Here is a 21,664-nt window from a genome sequence, read left to right on the forward strand (position 1 = left end):
CCCAAACCGAAGGTATCAAATTTTATACTGACTTTTTGAAATATAATAATTATTATGGGTATATTTACGTACATATGGATAAGATTTATTACATAATATTGTAACAATGTAGCTTGTACCCAGTTTCGGGTATTTCGCGATAAGTCCGTCTTTGTGCCTTGTATTGTGTGATATTTATTATCGCCTGTATTTTTTCTTTGGTGCAATAAACAGTATGGTACACCATCGCTTCAACCCTATAAAAAGAACATGTTACCCTTCTATGTATCTATTTATTTTACTCGGTGCCCTGGCCCTAGTATTGCGTGCCTAACGTTTTCGGGTCACACGAACTGCTTGCAGAAAAAGTGGGCTGAGATCAAATATTCATAACCGACGGTCGATGAACCAATGTCGCTATACTCAAACTATACCTACGTGAAGTCGTTAGTAAATACATTGTGATTGTGAATAAAAATGTGGTTATTCGAAAGCCATGTAAACACCGTACAGACATACAATCACAAATGGAAAATAACCCCCTGGTGGGTGAAGCTAGAGGGTGTACGGGTCCTAAAGTAATGTTATAACAAATATAAACATCGTTCTAATGTCTTAGTTCCACTACATGAAGTAGCATTGTATCAATTTTGAGGGATTATGACAATATGTCATGCATATTTTACAGCTCCCTCAGAGTAATTGTCTGTAAGTAGATAAGCTGCGCTTTTAGTGTAATCGTATGTAAATTAACCCTTCTGTACCTATATAGTATAAATACATTTCAAAATGTCCTCAATATTTTTATAACAAGGACGAAATTTATGCATAATTTAATATAAGACAAGCTCAATTAACATTGTAAAAAGATTACCATAATATGATGATTTTGCGATTCTGAATTGCTTAAGAACGAAATGACGATATGAGAATGAAAGAGAGAGATATGAGAAAGATTTAGCAATTGCCGTGATTAACGCGTTCAAACAAACACCATCTTCATAAACATATATACCTATATAGACTCTGAAGTATATCATACCATGGTGCTTTGCCGCATACCAGTCAACTGCAGTCTGCAGTTGTGGTCGAGTTCAATTTGTTCCTGCAACCAATCGTGCACGGAATTCTGTGAGGCAGTGTTAGCTAAGGCTCAAACATTCAACGATTTGTACATGTAAATTACTATTTATTTTATTTGGTGTAATCTTAGCATTGTATGTGGAAAATAAATATCCTCTATGTTTATTCTCCACGTACAGTGGTTTTGTATATCCACAAGGCACATAGGTGCGTTAGTTCTGTCTGTTCATCTATCTGTAATAGCCAATTTATTTCTACTATGTTAGGACTACAGGATAGATACCTAGATATATTTTGTGAACAACGTGGGTGCAATTGACCCAGTAAATTTATAGTAAATCAATCAGTGAATAGCCTTTGTCCATAATTATCATTCATCGTCACACGATCGATCAACTTTTTTGTTTCAATTATTCGTAATGTTATTGTTTTGTTTGGCTATCCACTATTCCCCTGAAACATAGAACTGAATATAAGAATTGGATGTCTATAGTTGACGTACTAAAGGTGAGTTATACCAGTCAATTTTGACGTTGACTTTGACCTGTGCGCCGCTGACGTTAGACAAAATGGCGTACTCTGCGTTTTTCTGCACAGGTTACTCTCTGAAGTTGACACCGTTGTCATTCTTGACCCTCGTTCTATTGGGCTAGGGTAGGGTACGCGAACGCCTTACAAATAAGGGACACAACCTATCCGTATGTAATATGTGAGAAAAAACAATATAATGCACCAAAAACAAGATAAAGTAATGTATACAATAGGCACCCTTATCGCTAGTGCAATCTCTTTCAGGCTACCTTGAGGAAAGGAGATATGAATATAAATGGTAGTGCTATGAATATAAATGGAACTGACTTTAATTAATCAGACTTAAATACTTGTAATAGTAAAACTTAAATACTTTTCGTGTGTGTAATAGCTGCAAAAGAATATCTATTTATGTTCAACTTTTCTATATTCTCTTTTGAAGCTATCCTGAGTTTTTGAAAAACGAAAGAGTATATATTTTTGCAATTTATAATAAACAATATGAGCAAAATGAGGGCGAGCGTCCCCTTACGACCCTTTGCGGCGAGTCAACGAGACGAACATAACGATGTCATTTGTCAAACATATTTCACCTGTTCCCACTGTGTATGTTAAATAAATTATTCTGTTTTAACTAACAATGCAATTTTAATTTAGTACATACGCATATATCTACGTTACTATTTTTAAATCATATTAAATATTTGATAGGCTAAGGTACGTATCTGCAATGTGTTAAAATCAATAGATGTGTTAGATATAGGTGCCAATAAAGGCGATCAACCTATTGAAATGTGTCATACGTATTCCTGTGTTTAATATGTAATTATTGGTGTCCAATACTTAATAACTGTTAGTATCTATTTAGTAATTTGTATCCGAGGAATAGAAAAATTTAGGCACTACGCCACGAAGGTTTCCATCACAATTTTTTTAGCTTATACAGTACGCGACCACACCCTACCGTACATATAACCTTATCTCACTTACATATTCATATACATATAAGTAATTACGATAGTCTACATCACAACGCGTTTGTTTTCGGACATTTTATCCCAGGTATTTTTTTATTTTTGTTGATCTATGATTTTTTAAGTATCCGATTATTATATTGTGGTTATGTAAACAATAAAAATATAAAGATAATAAACACATTCAAATAACTTTTTTTTAATTGTAGAGGAAAGTCCTATAGTAATTGCACGCGGTGCTTGGAAACACGATCACGTGACGCTTTATCGAGATCCATAAACTAGAGGTTACTCTTACAGTAAGTGAACATTAACCTCCTCGACTTTAAAACCCCTTTAAAAGACTTTCTATTTTATATTTCCTACACAAAGGAATTAGAAAAGTAATAAATGATTGAATATACATATACAGATTATACTCGTTTTTTTACACCAAAGATTTTTTTCTTAATTATTAATCAATTCTATTATTTTTTTTCTTAATTATTAATCATTTCAGTGTTATTCGCTTGTTTAGTGAACACGATTGCCTACTTTAAAATATTGAAATATTCTTATGTCTTCAAGATTATTCGCACTATTCTCATCACCGGTCATTCAAACGTCACCGATGCTGCAAGACAAAATTGTATGATACAATAACAACGCAAACAAAACCGGGTCAGGTCAATAATTAAAACTGCAATTAACCCTTCATACAAAAAAATGTCAAGACCAAAATGCAAAAAATAATTTTACATACAGAAGATATATTTGCTGTTCGGAGCAAAAAAGCATTTGCAGGGGAATATGCTAATCTTGTTAATTAGTGGCGTCTGCCAGTTTCCCGTGGCTGTGAGAGAAAAATACTCTGGTTGGGAGACTTATGGCCGACATTAATATTGTCCGCACTTCCGCCTGCCGACCGCCTATTTTCCAGCTCCTAAATCTGCCCATTGCATATCACAACCACTTGTACACTCGTCCTAACGGACAGAACCCTTATTTCACAGAATTTAAAAGGCTTTTATTTAAGTGTGTATAAGGGCTAAGTTATTTTGATAATGCTTCTTTGCTGGTTTGGAAGTAGACATTGTACAGTTCCAGCTGCTTCTCCTCCAGCGCAGATTGTAAAACTCAATCAAGGGAAAGCGTTTCTTCTTTTAGCGTTTTACCCGAGCGAAGCCGGGACAGACCTCTAGTATCCCATAAAAAGCGAGAAGGCAAATTGGTGCAAGCGCCTCTGATATTCAAAATAGTGTGAATCAATGTAATCCATGAGCCTTGTTACAAAAATATGAGAAAAGTCAAGACGGTTTAAGGGACAAGGACTACAAATTTATCCAAATCATTCGTCGTTTCAATTAATGACCGCCAATATGGGACCCAATTTGCGAGTGAGTCTAACGCAAAAATTGCTTAGAAAATTTTTGAAGTTAGTTCAAACTTCGATTAGTTGTTAGTTAGTTGAAAAATTCGATGATCCCAAAAATGTATATAACTCAATATCGCAAAAATTGTCGCTTGAACTAAATAGCCTTTCAACCGTCGTATGCAGTAAGAAAACAAAAAATATATTTTTTTACATTCTACAACTTTTTATATGGCTGGTGGAGAAAATCAAGTGTCGCCCAACATCGGCGTTGAACGTGTTCAACCCAAGAGCCTTCCAAGTTTTCTTTTCGTCGTCGAGTTTTCTTTTCCGAAAAAAAAATCAGGAAAACACGAAGAAAGTACATAGGAATTATTATGATAATCTTTTTTTCTAAATGCCTTTGAATTTACTTGGTATTTCATTAACTTAACCTTAAACAAATACGCAAAGTAAAAACATGTTTTACCAATTTAAATGTAAATATAATCACTATAACATTAAAATTTAACCTATTGATGATACATTATTTGTTAGGGATTTGTCACTGACTTTGAAATTCGAAGAATTTGTTAGTAAAATTGTAATAATATATGTATGAAATAAAATGTATTCCGTTATGGTCACCGGGTCATATGACCTAGGTAATCAAAATTTCACAATTTTGTGTCCTGAAATCATTCGCTGTAGATTTCACCTAGGTCACCAAAATCCAAAAGTTTTTGTTATATCTTCGAATCACCTAGGTATAACAGTAACAACTTAACAAAATGGTAAAGTTTGTGTTCTGCGAACCTTATCGAAGATTCATAGCTGTAGCCAAGGTTAATTATTACTCGTAATTAACGAGTATTAATAGTTATAGTTTTAACAAGTTTTAAAATCAAGGTAAAGGCTAATCTACCTCTAATGACCTTTGAATCGCTAAATGACCTTGTTATCTAACTTTATTTATTAGTTGTAGATAAACAGCAAATTTAAGCCTATAATCTGGTAACCTCGTTCCATCAGATGGGCAGTTAGTAGGTAATCTCTAGTTGGTAGGTAGTTAAAATATGCGATTTTTTATGGTATAAAGTAATAAAGCACACTTAGCCTTGACTGATAAGCAACAATACCATTTCTAATTAGGTTTGACGTCAGACTACTAGACTGGCGGTCATCGTGGTTCTAAAGTCAGACGAATCTTCAAACATACATGTTATATTTTTATGATGACCCCGGGCTTAGAGGTATCACAGCCAGAACGTGACTGTTATGACATTAACGACCAAGAGAGAAATGAAAATATATAACATGCTAATATAGGGACATATACAAAACATACAAGATACTACTAGCCTTCTTTTTACTAATCACTTTCGCTAGATATGGGAATCATAACTAATATTATAAATGCGAAAGTAGGTACCTAAATTTGTTTGTTACCTCTCTTCTATCTACTCAATAAAATCTTCTTGAAATACGTTTAGTTTGAAGTATGAAGGAGGACATACTATATTTAGGTAATTTAACCCTTAGGTTATCTCGGAAAAACAACTGTCCCCCTGGGAAATTACCGCGGGCGAAACCGCGGGCAAAAGCTAGTTTCTAATATTTCCCTCTTTATGGCACGCCAGTTGGTTATCCGATGTTAAGCGATCAAAATCAATTTTGATTGTTGTAGGACATAATCAAATAAGCGAAACATGTAATCCTGAAAAACAAAATTATTTACTGAAAGTGTATTGATATCTTTCTGAAATTCACGATAAAAACTGATTCTTATCTGCACGTAGGTGTGACAAAGTCTAGAAACACACGATAGAAATAAACTGAATACCTATCAACTATTGGCAAAAATAGAAAACCCTAGAAAATTACGATTAGAAAATTAATTTTACGCTTCGGGACTTCTCTCATTTGAACTTTGGTGAAATTTTTATGCTACCACTTTACCAAATTTTTTTTTCTCTAATATGATTACATTCTCACATAAATATAAACTTATAATGTATATCTAGGATTCCTATGGACAAAACCACATTTTCTTGTACGTTTTAGAGCAATAAGTAAGTATTATTTTACTAATCAGAACTCAACGGTCCCAAATACAGAAACTAGAACAATATAGGTACAATACAACTGAACTATCGATAGGTTTTTGTGAAATAGTTCAGCTAGGGAGTAGAGCCCACTCAAAAACATACGTAGTTGACGAGGTCACTTAATAAATATACTAAATATCTACTTTGCTTATGACATATTGTCATGTAGCAATTCCCCATAGTATTTACTAACATCATGAACTCTTCCATGCTGGTCTGGAAATGAAGGGAAAACATAGAATGTGCCAACTGCTTCTCTTTCCGCGCAGATTGTAAAAGACTATCGAAGAAAAGGACTATTAAATGGAGATTCTCTTCATTGAGGATAGGCTAGCAACTTATCACTCTCACTCATCTGAGCGTTTTCCCAGTTACTTCCTCAGCCATTGAGTCGAAGCCCAAGATCCACTAATCTCACTAATTACACAAGCTACTTGTGATACGTGATTATAGAACGAACCTGGGATCTTTCGATCCGGTCTTAACAATTAGACAACCACCGCGTATAACATAAGAAAACAATTAACTTTGTTACTCCTACAAGTAATTGAGCAACAGAATGTACAGACGGTTTTCTCTTGACTATCACTTGCATATTCGTAGGCAGAAAGAACAGTTCTGTAAATCAGACGTTCTGTCAGAGATTTATGTGCAAATAAAGCGGCCGCAATGTCGCCTGGGATTATTTCAATTTAACGCCACCGCCGACGCGATAAATTCGTGTGTGCTGTAGATAACTACTAAACAGGATTGATTTTCTCGTTAGTGCTAATTAACAGCGACCAAAAATCTCATTATTATTCCAATCAATGGCCCGCGTTTGTTTAATTCTATGTTGTTAGGATTGTATTTTGTGTGGTCATTTCATCAAAATACCTAACTTAGGTGTGCAAAATGCTTTTTGTGGGCCCTGATTACCTACATAAATAAAGCCGTGTCGACCGAATACAAAATATCAACAATTTTGGATACCGCAGTAGAAATTAGTTTACGTTACATAAATAGAAATGGGTTTACGCTTGACAATAACATGGGATTCCTCTCTAGTATAGCTTTATTCCATATCTTACCCTATGTTATAGAGTCGACTAAGTGACGTAACCATGGCACAGCTGATAGAAAACAATAGCAATTTGGTTTTCTATTGCCGTCAGGCAGGCTGTCGGTAAAAAATCACATGCTGTTTCCCTTAGTCGCCTCGTACGACATCTACGCGGGGTACACTCGCCATAATTACATCACATTTATGTATTTGTGGGTTATTGAATGTTCAAAAAACATGTTTATTTTCAGATTTCAATTTTATTTATTCTTCCTATTACTCTTACTATTCTTTTAATTATAATGAAATATTTTTTCTAATGAAAAGCACAACCAACTCAATCCGTCGAATCTCATACCACACAACTCATATTAATTTATTACTTTAAATGAATACACAGCGGAAATAGGTACACATACACAGCGGAAAATATGTGAGGTAAAGATTCAGTCTTATAGATAAATAATTTTTGAGCTCTAATTTCAAAGGTCAGTTAGCACCAACTTATGTAATTTAAATTTTAGCAATAACTCTATTCCTGGGACATAAACCCAGAGAGATCTACAAATTATCAGGCATCGTAAATTTTACTAATCGTTCAGACTCCTTCCACAGCCTTCTCGCTGCGTCTTCATCCTGAGATGTTTGAGACGGTTTTTTTTGTCGACAATCACTGAAATACTTCCCGCTCACCTCCCTCACCTCCGGGGACACCGCTAAGTATATGCAAGTCTGCGATGCCTCCCAAGGAGTTTGAAACATAAAGCTTATACTCTTTTCAACTAACTTTCGAACGTAATAATTAGGAATATGTCTGAATATATTTGTGGCCGATACGCCTGGATGCACCGCATTAACCGTCACCCCGGTACCTTGCAACCGCTTACTCAATTCATAGGTCATTAAATTCATAAACAGTTTACTGTTCGCATACACGAGGTGATCACTCCAATATTTCTCCATGTTTAAGTTATCAAAATCAAGAACACCGTATCGATGTATTAGGGATGACAAATTGATGATTCGGCTAGGAGCAGATTTTTTCAGCAGTGGTACTAGAAGACAAGTTAGTAGGAAAGTGGCGTAGTAGTTCACTTGCATTCCTATTTGCAGGCCGTCTTCGCTGATGTAATTCCCGAGACCTCCGGACGCCGCATTGTTGATCAGAACGTTGATTCGTTTCTCTGTCTTATTTATATTTTCACAGAACTCGCGAACAGAACGAAGCGACCCCAAGTCCAGCTGTCGGCAGTGGACGTCTGTGTTCCCTGTTTCCTTGACAATGAGCTCCTTGGCCATCGCTGCGAGGGGCATGTTCCTGCAGGCTAGTATTACCCTCGCTCCTCTAAACGCCATATCCTTAGCTACTTCAAAGCCCAATCCGCTGTTGGCTCCCGTCACTATCACCACTTTCCCCACCATATGAGCACTTGACTTACATATTGCGTGAGTTAGTTTTTGATAAATCTTAGTTGTCACTACTATTAACAATATTATTAAGATTATTGTCAATAAAATCATGGTTGTTGGACTAGAATTCTATCACTTTATCAAATACGTCCGTCCTCCTGTGATTATTTTTTAAAATATTTTATATTATATTATATCCTATAGAGGTCGAGAGATAACGTCTCACGCAGTCACTGTACATAATCACACATGTGGAACTAGATAACCGCGCTGCGATTATGTTTACGCTTTTAGAACGTGTCCCTGAAGAACGCTCGGTCAACTCTTCTAAAAATATAGTAACGTTATGTCGTCTTAGTTATATAATTAAAATTAATTAGTACCTCTTTTAAACTACTCGTTATCCATAGGTACTAATATTATAAATTAGTAAGTGTGTTTGTATGTTTGTTTGTCCGTCGTTCATGTAAAAACAGAGCAACAGATTGAGGTGTGGAGAGCTGAAGAGTCATAGGTTAGGTATATATACCGCGGGTGGAGCCGCGAACACTAAAACTAGAATAGACATAACAAGATTCGACCATAATTATCAGATTTCCATATTGCCGGACCTTCTGTTGCTACCTATCTCATAAATTTTAAAGATTTTTCATAAAAAATAAATGGTTTTTATTATTAAAATTCTAATTAATACCTTGTCTATTAATATTATACTGAATTAAAAGAGACTTTTATATATTTATTTTTAAGTTATAAAATAGAAACTTGCTTTACTTTAGTTGATTATAAAAATGATTATGATTATTATAAGCCACATATTTGATAGAATTGCCTAAATGATAGCTAAAACTGTGTCAAAATTCATTATAATCCAATATAATATTACACATAAGTACATTAATATGCGTGCCAGTTGCCATACAAAATATTCGGAAAAAATGGCGTTGGAAAATAACAACGCGCACTATTCCTTCAGGCGTAGTCGTGAGGCGAAAGTTGCGTAATCTGTATCACTTGCATTCATTAATATGAATTTTTTGGTGCGCTCCGTGACTCCGGTTTCATAGGAATTCTGGGATTTTAAGTATTAGTAGTATCCAAGTACCTACGAACCAGTTGATATTCTACCCCTATATAATTTTATCAAAATCAGTCCAGCAGATTTTGCGTGTTTGAGTACCAAATATATTCAGGTCCTCGCTCACATCCACACTTTCTTTATCATATTAGTAAAAAGTAAGTCTGAGAGAAGTCTTTAACCGTTGCAACGTTGGTTTTGCCTCAAAAATGTTTGTCCTGGCTAATAAAGTAATGGAGAATCTTCAAGTACATTATGTATATATACTCATCATCATCTATGGTAAGGTGCACAAGATTTTGTCACGAATCTCGAATAATTATATATAATGTGCGCAGAAATGTAGCTAACGATTTGGGGGAAGATTTAATCAGCGTAGTGTTCAAATAACTCAGTAAATTAACTTTATTTCTGCACTTAATATAGAATAAGTATCTAATCTAACAATAAAAATCATCTGAGAATAGATATGTTATATTATTAGCAATCGGCGCCAAAAGACTAAAGTTACTACTGTTCCAACTACGTTAGTGGCTCGTAACTTGGCCCACTAAACATAACGGCTTCCCATTCCATTAGAGGAATGCCTGTCACTGGTAATTTGACATTGGATATATCCAGTGAAATGTAACGGGTGTGATTACTCGATCAGACAGTGCTTGCCCCATACATCATACCTTCGTACGAATTATTAATTTTCATCCTGAACCCTTAATGGGTAGCTTAAAAATTAATGGCATGTTTCGTCTCATACAATCTTCATGATGTTGACCCAAAATGCAATTTTTTTTCATGTTACTATGTTTATACATTTTTTCAAATCGATATCTCATTTGACGTCAAAATATTAAAACTAAACTTGGACTACTGCCGACTTCTAAGAAGAATTGGAACAGCAAACTTCGCCAGTCTTTTTGGTAAGAAAATAGAATATGGATATGAAAAAGTAGAATAAGTTTAAGGAGACATGTCAATTAAAGTTGCATTCTAGGTTTTATGTTCTTATCGTGTTGTGAATAACACGCCTGTATTATACCTATGTATTTACAAATTATAGGTATAATAGGTATAATGTTCTGCTATAAATCTGTAAATGAGTAAAATGAGTGTCATAGTCATAAATCTGTAAAATGAGTATTTTACACAAAAAATATTTCGACAAAGCTTTTATTGTCATCACGGAAACCTTGTTGCTTTCGAGTCCATCCTGGGTGCACCATCTGGTAATGCTTATCATAATAATGCATTGTCAAACTGAAGCGAATCGCGGGGCCCTTCTAAATCTATGAATTAGACAATTTCATCTCTAAATTTGGTTAGGTATAATAAGATATGATTATATACACAGACATACAGATGTGAAAAACCTTGTAAGGATTTAAAAATGTTATTTCGAAAGTTTTAAAATTTAACTCGTTAGACACACCGAGATCCATTTCTCTTGTTCATGATCGGAGAGATCTGAGTATTAATTTGCCGCGTGACGTGACATCAAACGATATCATTACCACCGAAACGGTATCATATCAACCTCTTTTTATCATATTTTAATACAGTTACAAAATTTATGTTTAATATCGAAATAAAGTAGCATATTTTACAGGTAAAATAAGTAGCTAAGTATAATTCTTTTGTTACAGGCAAACGATAATTTTTGACACAGAAACATAATTTCGCGGAAGATGCTACAGTATGCAAATTAATTTTCCTGTATTAATGCTCAGTTCAAAAGGCTGTAAAGCTCCTTAAAAATCGTCGGATTGCCCAGTGTAAATAAGTTTATAATTTTAATTTAGCTAAACCATTCTAATTAACGGTTAGACTCAAAATCGAGCCGTAAGGGACCGGCAAATGGCAGAAGCTTTCCATCGAGATCCCCTGTTGATAAACTTCTCAGCCGATAAGCTTGTAATAGGTACTTTCATTAAGCTATTTTATTATATTAGTTATCAAAATACTTATTTTACAAAAATACACAAAACCTATATATAAACTTACAATATTATTACACTTAGGTACTTAGTATTTTTTTGGTTCCTGACCAGAGACGGCTTGAAGCTGATAAAAGACAATTAGGTACTTTTCAAAATTAGTTAATAAGTATGTGCGACATGTATAACAAAATCATCAAAAATATTTACACCCAATTCATAAATTGGGTGTAAATATTTTTGATGATTTTGTGATTGATTTGCGCCTGGGCAAACCCAGGCGTAAATCAATCACGGTATGTACTGAATTAGAGCAATGTAAGTAAGTATGTAAGTATGTATGTATGTATTGTATTCGATCTATATTCGTTACTCCTTTGTATGTTTGGATTTTATGTGTTTGCCGAATAAATGATTTCTTTCTTTCTTATTTCTTTATCCTATAATAATAGGTAATATAACAAAATATAATAAGGTTTTATTATAAATAAAATATAATAAGGTTTTACGAGTTTGTAAAAAATCCAGATCTTTAAAAAGAGCAGAGTCCTTACGGACATGGACAAATTTTGTAGAAAGGGAAGAGAGTTTTATTTAGTTCTCAATACGGCATCCGACTGGCAGCAGCGCCTGTTATACTAAACAGCGCAAAGATGACACTTCTGAAATTTGCCAGTTGGCAGAGAATTGGTAAAGTTTTTTGCTTTTTGATATAGCTGATGGTCCTAATGTGTTCACCATTTATGTTTTTTGCCTAATATTTGGTATGCGTATTGTATTATTGTTTCCATGTGTGTGGTCATCAGCTACCTTGAATAAACAAAGTATTTTATCATAATTATCACCCATTTATAAATGTTCTGCTGACGCACTTGTCCTCTTAATATATTATTCAAATTTTATCAAATCATTTATATTTATACGTAGTAGATTAAGGTATTAGAAACTATGAGTAACTTTTGCACATCTACAGCTGGACAGTATACTTAGTTATTCAAAACTACCTACATGGTACCAAACCATTAATAACCTAAGTGTTATAATCCAATCAGTAACTTACATAATATCCAAAACAATTCACCATTTGCAGTGTACTTAAAAAGCAATTAACATTCTGAAAGATTGTAAGTATCTGATTATAATTATTTATCTATTCCATAGTAGTGATATCACCACTGTAATCATAATATAAGTGCACCTACCTAAATGTTACAACATAATTAACAAATATTTCTACAAAATGGTTCTGTTTTTAGTAATTGTTCTAATTATTTTAGTTTATTTAATAGTTCTGATCTACGCTAAATTAACTTCTGGTATATGCAGGTCTAGTAGACATTTAGTAGGAAAGGTTGTGATTGTGACAGGAGCAAACACGGGTATAGGATATGAAACGGCAAAGGATTTGGCTGAGCGCGGGGCCAGGGTGATCCTCGGATGTCGGAATGACCAGCGCGGGACCATCGCTAGGGACAAGATAATCGCTAATACTGGAAATAAAGATGTGCATTTCAAGAAACTTGATCTTACATCATTAAAGTCAGTAAGAGAATTCACCACTGATGTCCTGAAAACAGAAAAACGTCTCGACATTCTTATCAACAACGCTGCTCTGCTGACGAGCAGTGCGAAAAATGGAAAAACTGAGGATGGATTAATGGAAGTAATGCAAGTTAATCATTTCGGACCTTTTCTTCTCATATGCTTATTACTACCATTGTTGAAATCTTCAGCTCCAAGCCGAATCATAAACGTATCATCAGTAGCACACTTCTGGGGTGAAATAGACGTAGATAATTTGAATATGGAACAAAAAAGAGGAAAAATCATTACTGATCTTCAAGTTTATTCTGATACAAAATTGTGTAATGTGCTAATGACGGTAGAACTAGCTCGCCTACTAAAAGGAACTGGAGTCACGACTAATACTCTGCACCCGGGAGCAATAGATACTAATATTTGGAAAAACATACTATTTATTAAGTATATATCTTTTATTTTCGTGCCATTTTTTAAGACTCCTTGGGAAGGCGCGCAAACTACAATTTATTTGGCAGTTTCTCCTGAAGTTGAAGATATCAGCGGAAAGTATTTTGTTGACTGCCGGCAGAAACCGGCTATTAAATTAGCTGATGATGCCGATCTGTGTCGAAAACTATGGTCGGCATCAGAAAGATTGGTGAAAATAAAATCAAATTAAAAACTTTCTCTTTTTCATACCTTACTTATTTTTGTCCTGCCTATAATTTGTACAAAAGTCACATAATTGTAATAACTTTATTTTTCTTTCTTTCTTATTTCTTTATCCTATAATAATAGGTAATATAACAAAATATAATAAGGTTTTATTATAAATAAAATATAATAAGGTTTTACGAGTTTGTAAAAATTCCAGATCTTTAAAAAGAGCAGAGTCCTTACGGACATGGACAAATTTTGTAGAAAGGGAAGAGTGTTTTATTTAGTTCTCAATACGGCATCCGAATGGCAGCAGCGCCTGTTATACTAAACAGCGCAAAGATGACACTTCTGAAATTTGCCAGTTGGCAGAGAATGGGTAGAATTTTTTGCTTTTTGATATAGCTGATGGTCCTAATGTGTTCACCATTTATGTTTTTTGCCTAATATTTGGTATGCGTATTGTATTGTTGTTTCCATGTGTGTGGTCATCAGCTACCTTGAATAAACAAAGTATTTTATCATAATTATCACCCATTTATAAATGTTCTGCTGACGCACTTGTCCTCTTAATATATTATTCAAATTTTATCAAATCATTTATTATTTTTCAAAATGTACGTAGTAGATTAAGGTATTAGAAACTATGAGTAACTTTTGCACATCTACAGCTGGACAGTATACTTAGTTATTCAAAACTACCTACATGGTACCAAACCATTAATAACCTAAGTGTTATAATCCAATCAGTAACTTACATAATATCCAAAACAATTCACCATTTGCAGTGTACTTAAAAAGCAATTAACATTCTGAAAGACTGTAAGTATCTGATTATAATTATTTATCTATTCCATAGTAGTGATATCACCACTGTAATCATAATATAAGTGCACCTACCTAAATGTTACAACATAATTAACAAATATTTCTACAAAATGGTTCTGTTTTTAGTAATTGTTCTAATTATTTTAGTTTATTTAATAGTTCTGATCTACGCTAAATTAACTTCTGGTATATGCAGGTCCAGTAGACATTTAGTAGGAAAGGTTGTGATTGTGACAGGAGCAAACACTGGTATAGGATATGAAACGGCAAAGGATTTGGCTGAGCGCGGGGCCAGGGTGATCCTCGGATGTCGGAATGACCAGCGCGGGACCACCGCTAGGGACAAGATAATCGCTAATACTGGAAATAAAGATGTGCATTTCAAGAAACTTGATCTTACATCATTAAAGTCAATAAGAGAATTCACCACTGATGTCCTGAAAACAGAAAAACGTCTCGACATTCTTATCAACAACGCTGCTCTGCTGACGAGCAGTGCGAAAAATGGAAAAACTGAGGATGGATTAATGGAAGTAATGCAAGCATTTCGGACCTTTTCTTCTCACATGCTTATTACTACCATTGTTAAAATCTTCAGCTCCAAGCCGAATCATAAACGTATCATCAGTAGCACACTTCTTGGGTGAAATAGACGTAGATAATTTGAATATGGAATAAAAAAGAGGAAAAATCATTAATGATTTTCAAGTTTATTCTGATACAAAATTGTGTAATGTGTTAATGACGGTAGAACTAGCTCGCCTACTAAAAGGAACTGGAGTCACGACTAATACTCTGCACCCGGGAGCAATAGATACTAATATTTGGAAAAACATACCATTTATTAAATATATATCTTTTATTTTCGTGCCATTTTTTAAGACTCCTTGGGAAGGCGCGCAAACTACAATTTATTTGGCAGTTTGTCCTGAAGTTGAAGATATCAGCGGAAAGTATTTTGTTGACTGCCGGCAGAAACCGGCTATTAAATTAGCTAATGATGCCGATCTGTGTCGAAAACTATGGTCGGCATCAGAAAGATTGGTGAAAATAAAATCAAATTAAAAACTTTCTCTTTTTCATACCTTACTTATTTTTGTCCTGCCTATAATTTGTACAAAAGTCACATAATTGTAATAACTTTATTTTACAAATATTGATATTTTTATTAAATTGGACTACTGCCGCAGACTGTTATTAATATTGATCATGACTGGACTAATCTAATCATACCATGACATGGTATGATTAGATTATAAATTCATAGTATTGAATATGATTATCACAATAACTGGTTTAAAAACAACTGGTTTAAAAATCAAAATCATCAAAGCATGAGTAAAAGTACTCAAACAGAATTCATGGGAAATTGTTTAAAACATACTAAGTTTTTTTACAATTTACCGCGTCTATCTGATATTATATCTTCTACAGCGGCGATATCACGACTGTAATCACAACGCACGTTTACATACTCTATAAAACGACTCTACAATACAATCAGTCCACCAAATGATTCTGAAGAAATGGTTCTGTTTTCAATAATTGTTCTTAATGTTGCATTAGCTTTAGTTATTTTGCTTTACAATAAATTGACGAGTGGTTTTTGCAAGTGTAGTAAACATTTAGTAGGTAAAGTGGTGATAGTGACTGGGGCTAACACCGGTATAGGCTATGAAACTGCGAAGGATTTAGCGGATCGCGGGGCACGAGTGCTTCTGGCGTGTCGGAGTGAGCAACGTGGAACCGCTGCCAGAGACAAAATTATTGCTAACACAGGTAACAAGGATGTACACTTCAAGAAAATTGATTTAACATCATTGAGATCAGTGAGAGAATTTGCTGCTGAGATTCTTGGGACAGAAAAACGTCTTGACATTCTTATCAACAATGCTGCCATGGGTAGTGCGAGAAACGTAAAAACTGAGGACGGATTATTGCAAGGAATGCAAGCCAATTATTTTGGACCGTTTCTGTTAACATACTTATTAAGGCCATTGTTGAAATCATCAGCCCCCAGTCGAATTATAAATGTAACATCTATTGCACACTTTAAGGCGAAAATTGATTTAGATAATTTAAATATGGAAAAAGAAACAGAAAAAACCTTTAGTGATTTTCAGGTTTATGCTGTATCAAAATTATGTAATGTGCTCATGACAGTAGAACTAGCTCGCCAGCTTAAAGGAACTGAAGTCACAGCTAACAGTCTACACCCAGGAGCAGTGGATACAGATATTTGGAAAAACATTCCCATTGTCAAGTATTTTACGTTTCTAATAAAACCTTTCCTTAAAACGTCTTGGGAAGGCGCGCAAACGACAATCTATTTAGCAGTTTCTCCTGACGTCGAAAATGTTAGTGGCAAATATTTTGCTGACTGTCGTCAAAGGCCTGCATCGGAATTAGCTGATGATTCTAATCTGTGTCAAAATCTATGGTCAACAACGGAAAAAATGGTCAAAATAAAGCATATTTAAAGTAGAGGTCGTTGTTTGATTTTGTGGAATTGACCAATGGAGTTGGAATTGTAACTATTATATAAAACAAGTATAAAAAATACGAAATTATTGAACAGGCAAACCCAGAAGCAAAATTCCAAACATTACTTAACAATGGTTCTGTTTTCAATATTTTTTTAGTATTTCGGTGGCCTTACTTATTTCCCTCTACAATAAATTAATTTGTGCAATATGTAAGTCTAGTATACACTTAGTTGGAAAAGTGGTAATAGTGACAGGAGCATTAACTGGTATAACTGGTATAGGGTATGAAACTGCGAAGGATTTAACCGAACGTGGGGCCCGAGTGATCCTGGGATGTGGGAGTGAGCAGCGAGGGACCACCGCTAGGGACAAAAAAACTTCTGAAAGTTATTTTGTCCCTAGCGGTGGTCCCTCGCTGACTGAGGTGACTGAGAGGACTTGAAACAGAAAAACGTCTTGATATCTTCTTATCAATAATGCTGGCATTTACGTTTCAAAAAATTTAAAGACTGAGGATGGAGTTAGGAATTCAAGTTAATCATTTCCATTGTTAAAATCATCAGTTCCCAACCGTATTATAAGCGTATCGTCATTAGCGTATGAATTCTATGGAAATTTGGACATAGATAATTTGAACATGGAAAAAGAAACAGAAAAGTCTTTCAGTATTCATCAAGTGTATCGTTTTTCGAAATTGTGCAATGTATTGATGACAGCGGAACTAGCTCGTCAATTGAAAGGTTCAGAAGTTACGGCTAATTCAGTTATTCATAATTTACACCCGGGCACAATTTACACGAACATCTGGAAAACCATACTCATTGTCAAGTATTTCACATCATTTATAAAACCATTCATTAAAACTTGTTTGGATTGAGCGCAAACCATATTCTATTTGGCTGTATCTCCTGAAGTGGAAAATATCAGCGGCTGCTACTTTACTGATTGCCATCAAACATCTCCATCAAGACAGGCCAGGACACTGACTTGTGTCGAAAACTTTGGACAGTATCGGGAAATCTCGTAAAGCTGAAAAGCAAACGACTACGAGTTTCGTCCCACTCGAATCCACTCGAATCAAGTGTGAGTCAAATAACTTATCTTGAAAAGCTAGTATTTCTATAGGGTCGTTGTCCAAATCTATAATGTATTGAAGGTATTATAACCTTTTAACAATTATTCAATTTACGTATTACAGTCCAGTTTTTTGTAAAACATCTACTCATTTAGTTATTAATTAATGTCATACCTTTCCCATTGGTAGGATAGAATTAATTGTATTGTAACGAAATATGTATCTTTTTCTACTCCCATAGATTGATATAATATAAATGATTTTAATGAAATTATCGATATTTATTTATTTGTATTGGTTACAGAATTAAAATGAAAGTAGACGTTCTTAAAGAATCACGAATTGTTCTTTTTAAATATAATCCTATGAATATATGTAACAAAAACGGATAAATAGATAAATCTTAATGAAATGATGGATGTTTAAGAAATATTTAACACTAGCTTTTGCCCGCGGCTTCGCCCGCGTTTATTTCATAGTAAAATTTCTAGTAAACTCACTTGCAAAAAACATGATGGCACAATATGTAGGAAACGGTACGGGATATCTACTTTACATTACATAGCAGGAAGCAGTATTGGACAAGTTTACGGGAGTCACGCAGCGGGAAACAGAAAATTGAAGTTAATGTTAAAAAATGCGAATTTGCATCATATATGTTTACCAGTATTACAGAGTACGAGATAAAATTACTGAGATTTTGCTATGAAATTCACGCGGGCGAAGCCGCGGGTTAAAGCTAGTACCACTAATAAATTTGATTCGCCGTGAAAAGTATTCACGAAGATATCTACTAGTAATTGTTTCTTGAACTGTATGTTATGGCCAGCGAAGTGTAAAAGAATGAAATATAAAGGTAAGGTAGGTAAGGTATTCTCGCTGCTTTGGGCTACAGCATACGCGATACTATCATTATTTTTTTTATTCAGTCGTATCATCGCGGGATTGTCGGCGTCGTTAGAAACTATTATTATAATATAAACTAGACATTTGTTCGCCACGTAATTTGCCGGTTTACCTGACAGTATATCTTGTTATTTCGCTGCTATGTCACAAACATAGAGGCTGCAGCGAACGCGCGGGGTCATTACACCGAAAATCTGATGTTAGAAACCTTAGTGACATAATAATAGGATATAAAAAATCACGACAAAATACATTATCAAGTTAGTCTTATATAGGTCAAAGTTTTTAAAGTTACGTACCTCAAAAGGAAAAAACGGAACCCTTATACGATCACTCCATTGTCCGTCTGTACGTCTGTCGATGTTATTTTACTCTTCAATATCCTGTATGCATTCATGACAAATTTCTAAATCGTTGCTCCCTTGAAACTGTGAAAAAACAAACTTGAAATCTCAAACTCTATAGTGTACTTCCCGTTGATATAGAATCAAAAAATTTGGCAAGAATTAACAATACAGATAAGAATAAGAGAAGTCATGCTCGAGATTTAAACCGTTGAGGACTTCCTTCGTCGGAAGCTCCCCTGGGTTCACCATCTGGTCATGCTTATTTCATAATAATGCATTGTCACTGGAAGATGAACGTAGTCGAAATGCGGCTGACCAGTGCAAGTTCCACAAAGACATTGTTTATAAGGAATACGAGTTTGCAAATGGCTTCCCATCGTGTGCTACGCGTAGACCTACAAGTTTGTATACAAAAAGATGGTTACGGAATCTCGGTGGGCAAGTCCAACTCGCCCTTGACCACTTTATTTAAATATAATTCTTCTATAATTCTGTTTTGCATCCACAATAATAAATTCATAATTCTCCATACAAAAAGTATCATGTTTGCTCTGGGCTTTTGCAAATAGTGGCCCGCCTCGCTCCCAATATCTCGAACTTGAGAAAATAGCGGGAATCGACGAAAAAGAAAAACCCTATATCTACCATCCAAAATGTTATTATATTTACCGATAAATATTCGTTGTCACATTTGTTGTACTTTTATTGTTCTTGACGAAACACATAAAACAAAGACGCAAATATTGATAGTATTTTCTGAGACTATTTCTTCACGTGCACTGACCAAAGTTTAAAATGGATATGCACTGTCATCGTTCCACATGCCATGATAGTTTTTATCTCTTAATGTTGGATTATTTACGAGCAAGGAAATGTAACGAGGGTCATCTGCGGCCAGCCCAGAGCGGAGCGTGGTCACCAGCCGCATGCCATCTTGACTCTTCTTTAGCTGTTTTTCTGTTCTCTCTCTGGTCGACATCAGTCTACGCTGGTCCAACTGAACCTTCCGTACTTTCTTCTTGACTATGTTTACGTAGTTATCTATGTGTCGTTGAAAACCGTCTACAGACCAAAAAAATTTCAAGTCCACTGCCATGATAATCAGAAATCCAGTATAAAGAGCCAAAAGTCCAAGGCCGAAGTAGTAAAGTTTCGTATCAGTAACGGAAAAAAAAGGACATTCTTCACCAAGAGTCAGACAACTCCAAAAATAAGACGGAGACTGCGTAAAATATGATTCTTCCTCACAATAATTATTCATGGTGACAACAAATATTACAGCGAATTTTATCTGGTTTTGTCTAATTATAATATACCTATTTACATAATTTTGATTGGAAAGAGTTGATATGTTTTTGTCAATGCTGTCACATATTGACTAAAAAGATTCGTATTCATAAAAAAACGAGATGATTTACAGCTACCTTCGCGAAGTGAAGAAATAAAAGATAATTAAAAAATATATCTTTTTCCAACCGCAGACACATGTAAGAATATGATACCGCAATCATTGCTAGACTAGACGTAGTGGCATCTCGTAGACTGACAATAGGAAATAAAAGTGCACAATACGGCCACATCGCTCCACTTGAGGCAATATCGAATTCCCTCCTCTCGCCGGACAGCGACGAAGAAATACAGCGGTCAGGTCCGAGACTCATTGTGCACAGTTGATATATACTATTTATTTATTATGGAATATTCTGCCATGCTTCTTTGGGAAACACTGCTTCTCCTCTCGCGCTAATTCTAAAGTCATTGTTTCATTAGGTATTGTTTCAGTAGGTATATTCGTTGTTCTTAGATTATAATGTATTGTGTGTAGTGTAAATTTACCTTTAATTTTCTCAAAAGGCAACTGATGAAAGGCGAATGATAATCCTTCCTTGCAATGCCTAGCGGCATTAACATTAACACGGTATGATTTTACCTGGGACTTGGGATGTACATGGAAATTGTGTATATATCTATATATCCAGTTTGAAATACCAACAATTCCTTACATATATTTTACAAACATTATGCCTACAATAAAACATGGTATCCATGTAGATTAATTTGTTTTCATACTTCTCTTTCACTTATTATAATTTTTAACACATCGCCTGTGTCCATCTCGTCCACAACAAAATGCAACTCTTGACTGAATTTTAAAATGTTTTTCCTGGATGTGCTCGGAGGAACAAGTTTGACAAAGTTCGGCATTCGCTACTCGCCAATGTTCCATATTTTCGATATAGCTCTCTTTGAGTACTCTTCTTATAACTTCTGCTTATATTTTATAGCAAAAGTTTAAAATGCAGTGACGAGATTCTAAGCCAACAGCGGACTGATTTATAACTTCATTTTGGTTAAAGTCTAATAAATAAATTGAAAAG

At 34.7% G+C, this 21,664-nt stretch overlaps 4 protein-coding genes, 1 long non-coding RNA gene and 1 pseudogene across 7 annotated transcripts in view; 4 read left to right on the forward strand and 2 right to left on the reverse strand.

Moving 5' to 3' along the window:
- LOC135309750 (uncharacterized) overlaps positions 1-20,079 on the reverse strand; it is a 70,917-nt gene extending 50,838 nt beyond the window's left edge. For all 3 annotated transcript variants that reach the window (XR_010369942.1, XR_010369941.1, XR_010369940.1), the window contains exons 1-2: positions 19,956-20,079; positions 19,239-19,367 (exon numbers count right to left, since the gene is read on the reverse strand). This is a non-coding gene — a long non-coding RNA (uncharacterized LOC135309750). The remainder of the gene's footprint in view (positions 1-19,238; positions 19,368-19,955) is intronic.
- On the reverse strand, positions 7,288-8,711 carry LOC128671284 (retinol dehydrogenase 13-like). Its single transcript, XM_053747632.2, has one exon. It carries the CDS (start codon positions 8,566-8,568, stop codon positions 7,609-7,611), a length of 960 nt encoding a protein of 319 aa, XP_053603607.1. The 5' UTR covers positions 8,569-8,711; the 3' UTR covers positions 7,288-7,608.
- LOC128671285 (retinol dehydrogenase 11-like) lies at positions 12,665-13,685 on the forward strand. The gene has a single exon (XM_053747634.2). It carries the CDS (start codon positions 12,707-12,709, stop codon positions 13,664-13,666), a length of 960 nt encoding a protein of 319 aa, XP_053603609.1. The 5' UTR covers positions 12,665-12,706; the 3' UTR covers positions 13,667-13,685.
- LOC128671287 (retinol dehydrogenase 11-like) lies at positions 13,850-15,556 on the forward strand. The gene is given in 2 exon segments (XM_053747636.2): positions 13,850-15,013; positions 15,015-15,556. Coding segments are annotated over 2 exon segments (567 nt in total). The 5' UTR covers positions 13,850-14,582; the 3' UTR covers positions 15,151-15,556.
- LOC128671286 (retinol dehydrogenase 12-like) lies at positions 15,816-16,956 on the forward strand. The gene has a single exon (XM_053747635.2). The coding sequence runs from the start codon at positions 15,999-16,001 to the stop codon at positions 16,950-16,952; it is 954 nt and encodes a 317-aa protein (XP_053603610.1). The 5' UTR covers positions 15,816-15,998; the 3' UTR covers positions 16,953-16,956.
- Positions 16,989-18,255, forward strand: LOC128671413 (retinol dehydrogenase 11-like; annotated as a pseudogene).
- Positions 20,080-21,664: the final 1,585 nt, after the last annotated feature.

Source organism: Plodia interpunctella, chromosome 7 (genome assembly GCF_027563975.2).
Source record: "Plodia interpunctella isolate USDA-ARS_2022_Savannah chromosome 7, ilPloInte3.2, whole genome shotgun sequence".
Taxonomy (NCBI): Eukaryota; Metazoa; Arthropoda; class Insecta; order Lepidoptera; family Pyralidae; genus Plodia; species Plodia interpunctella.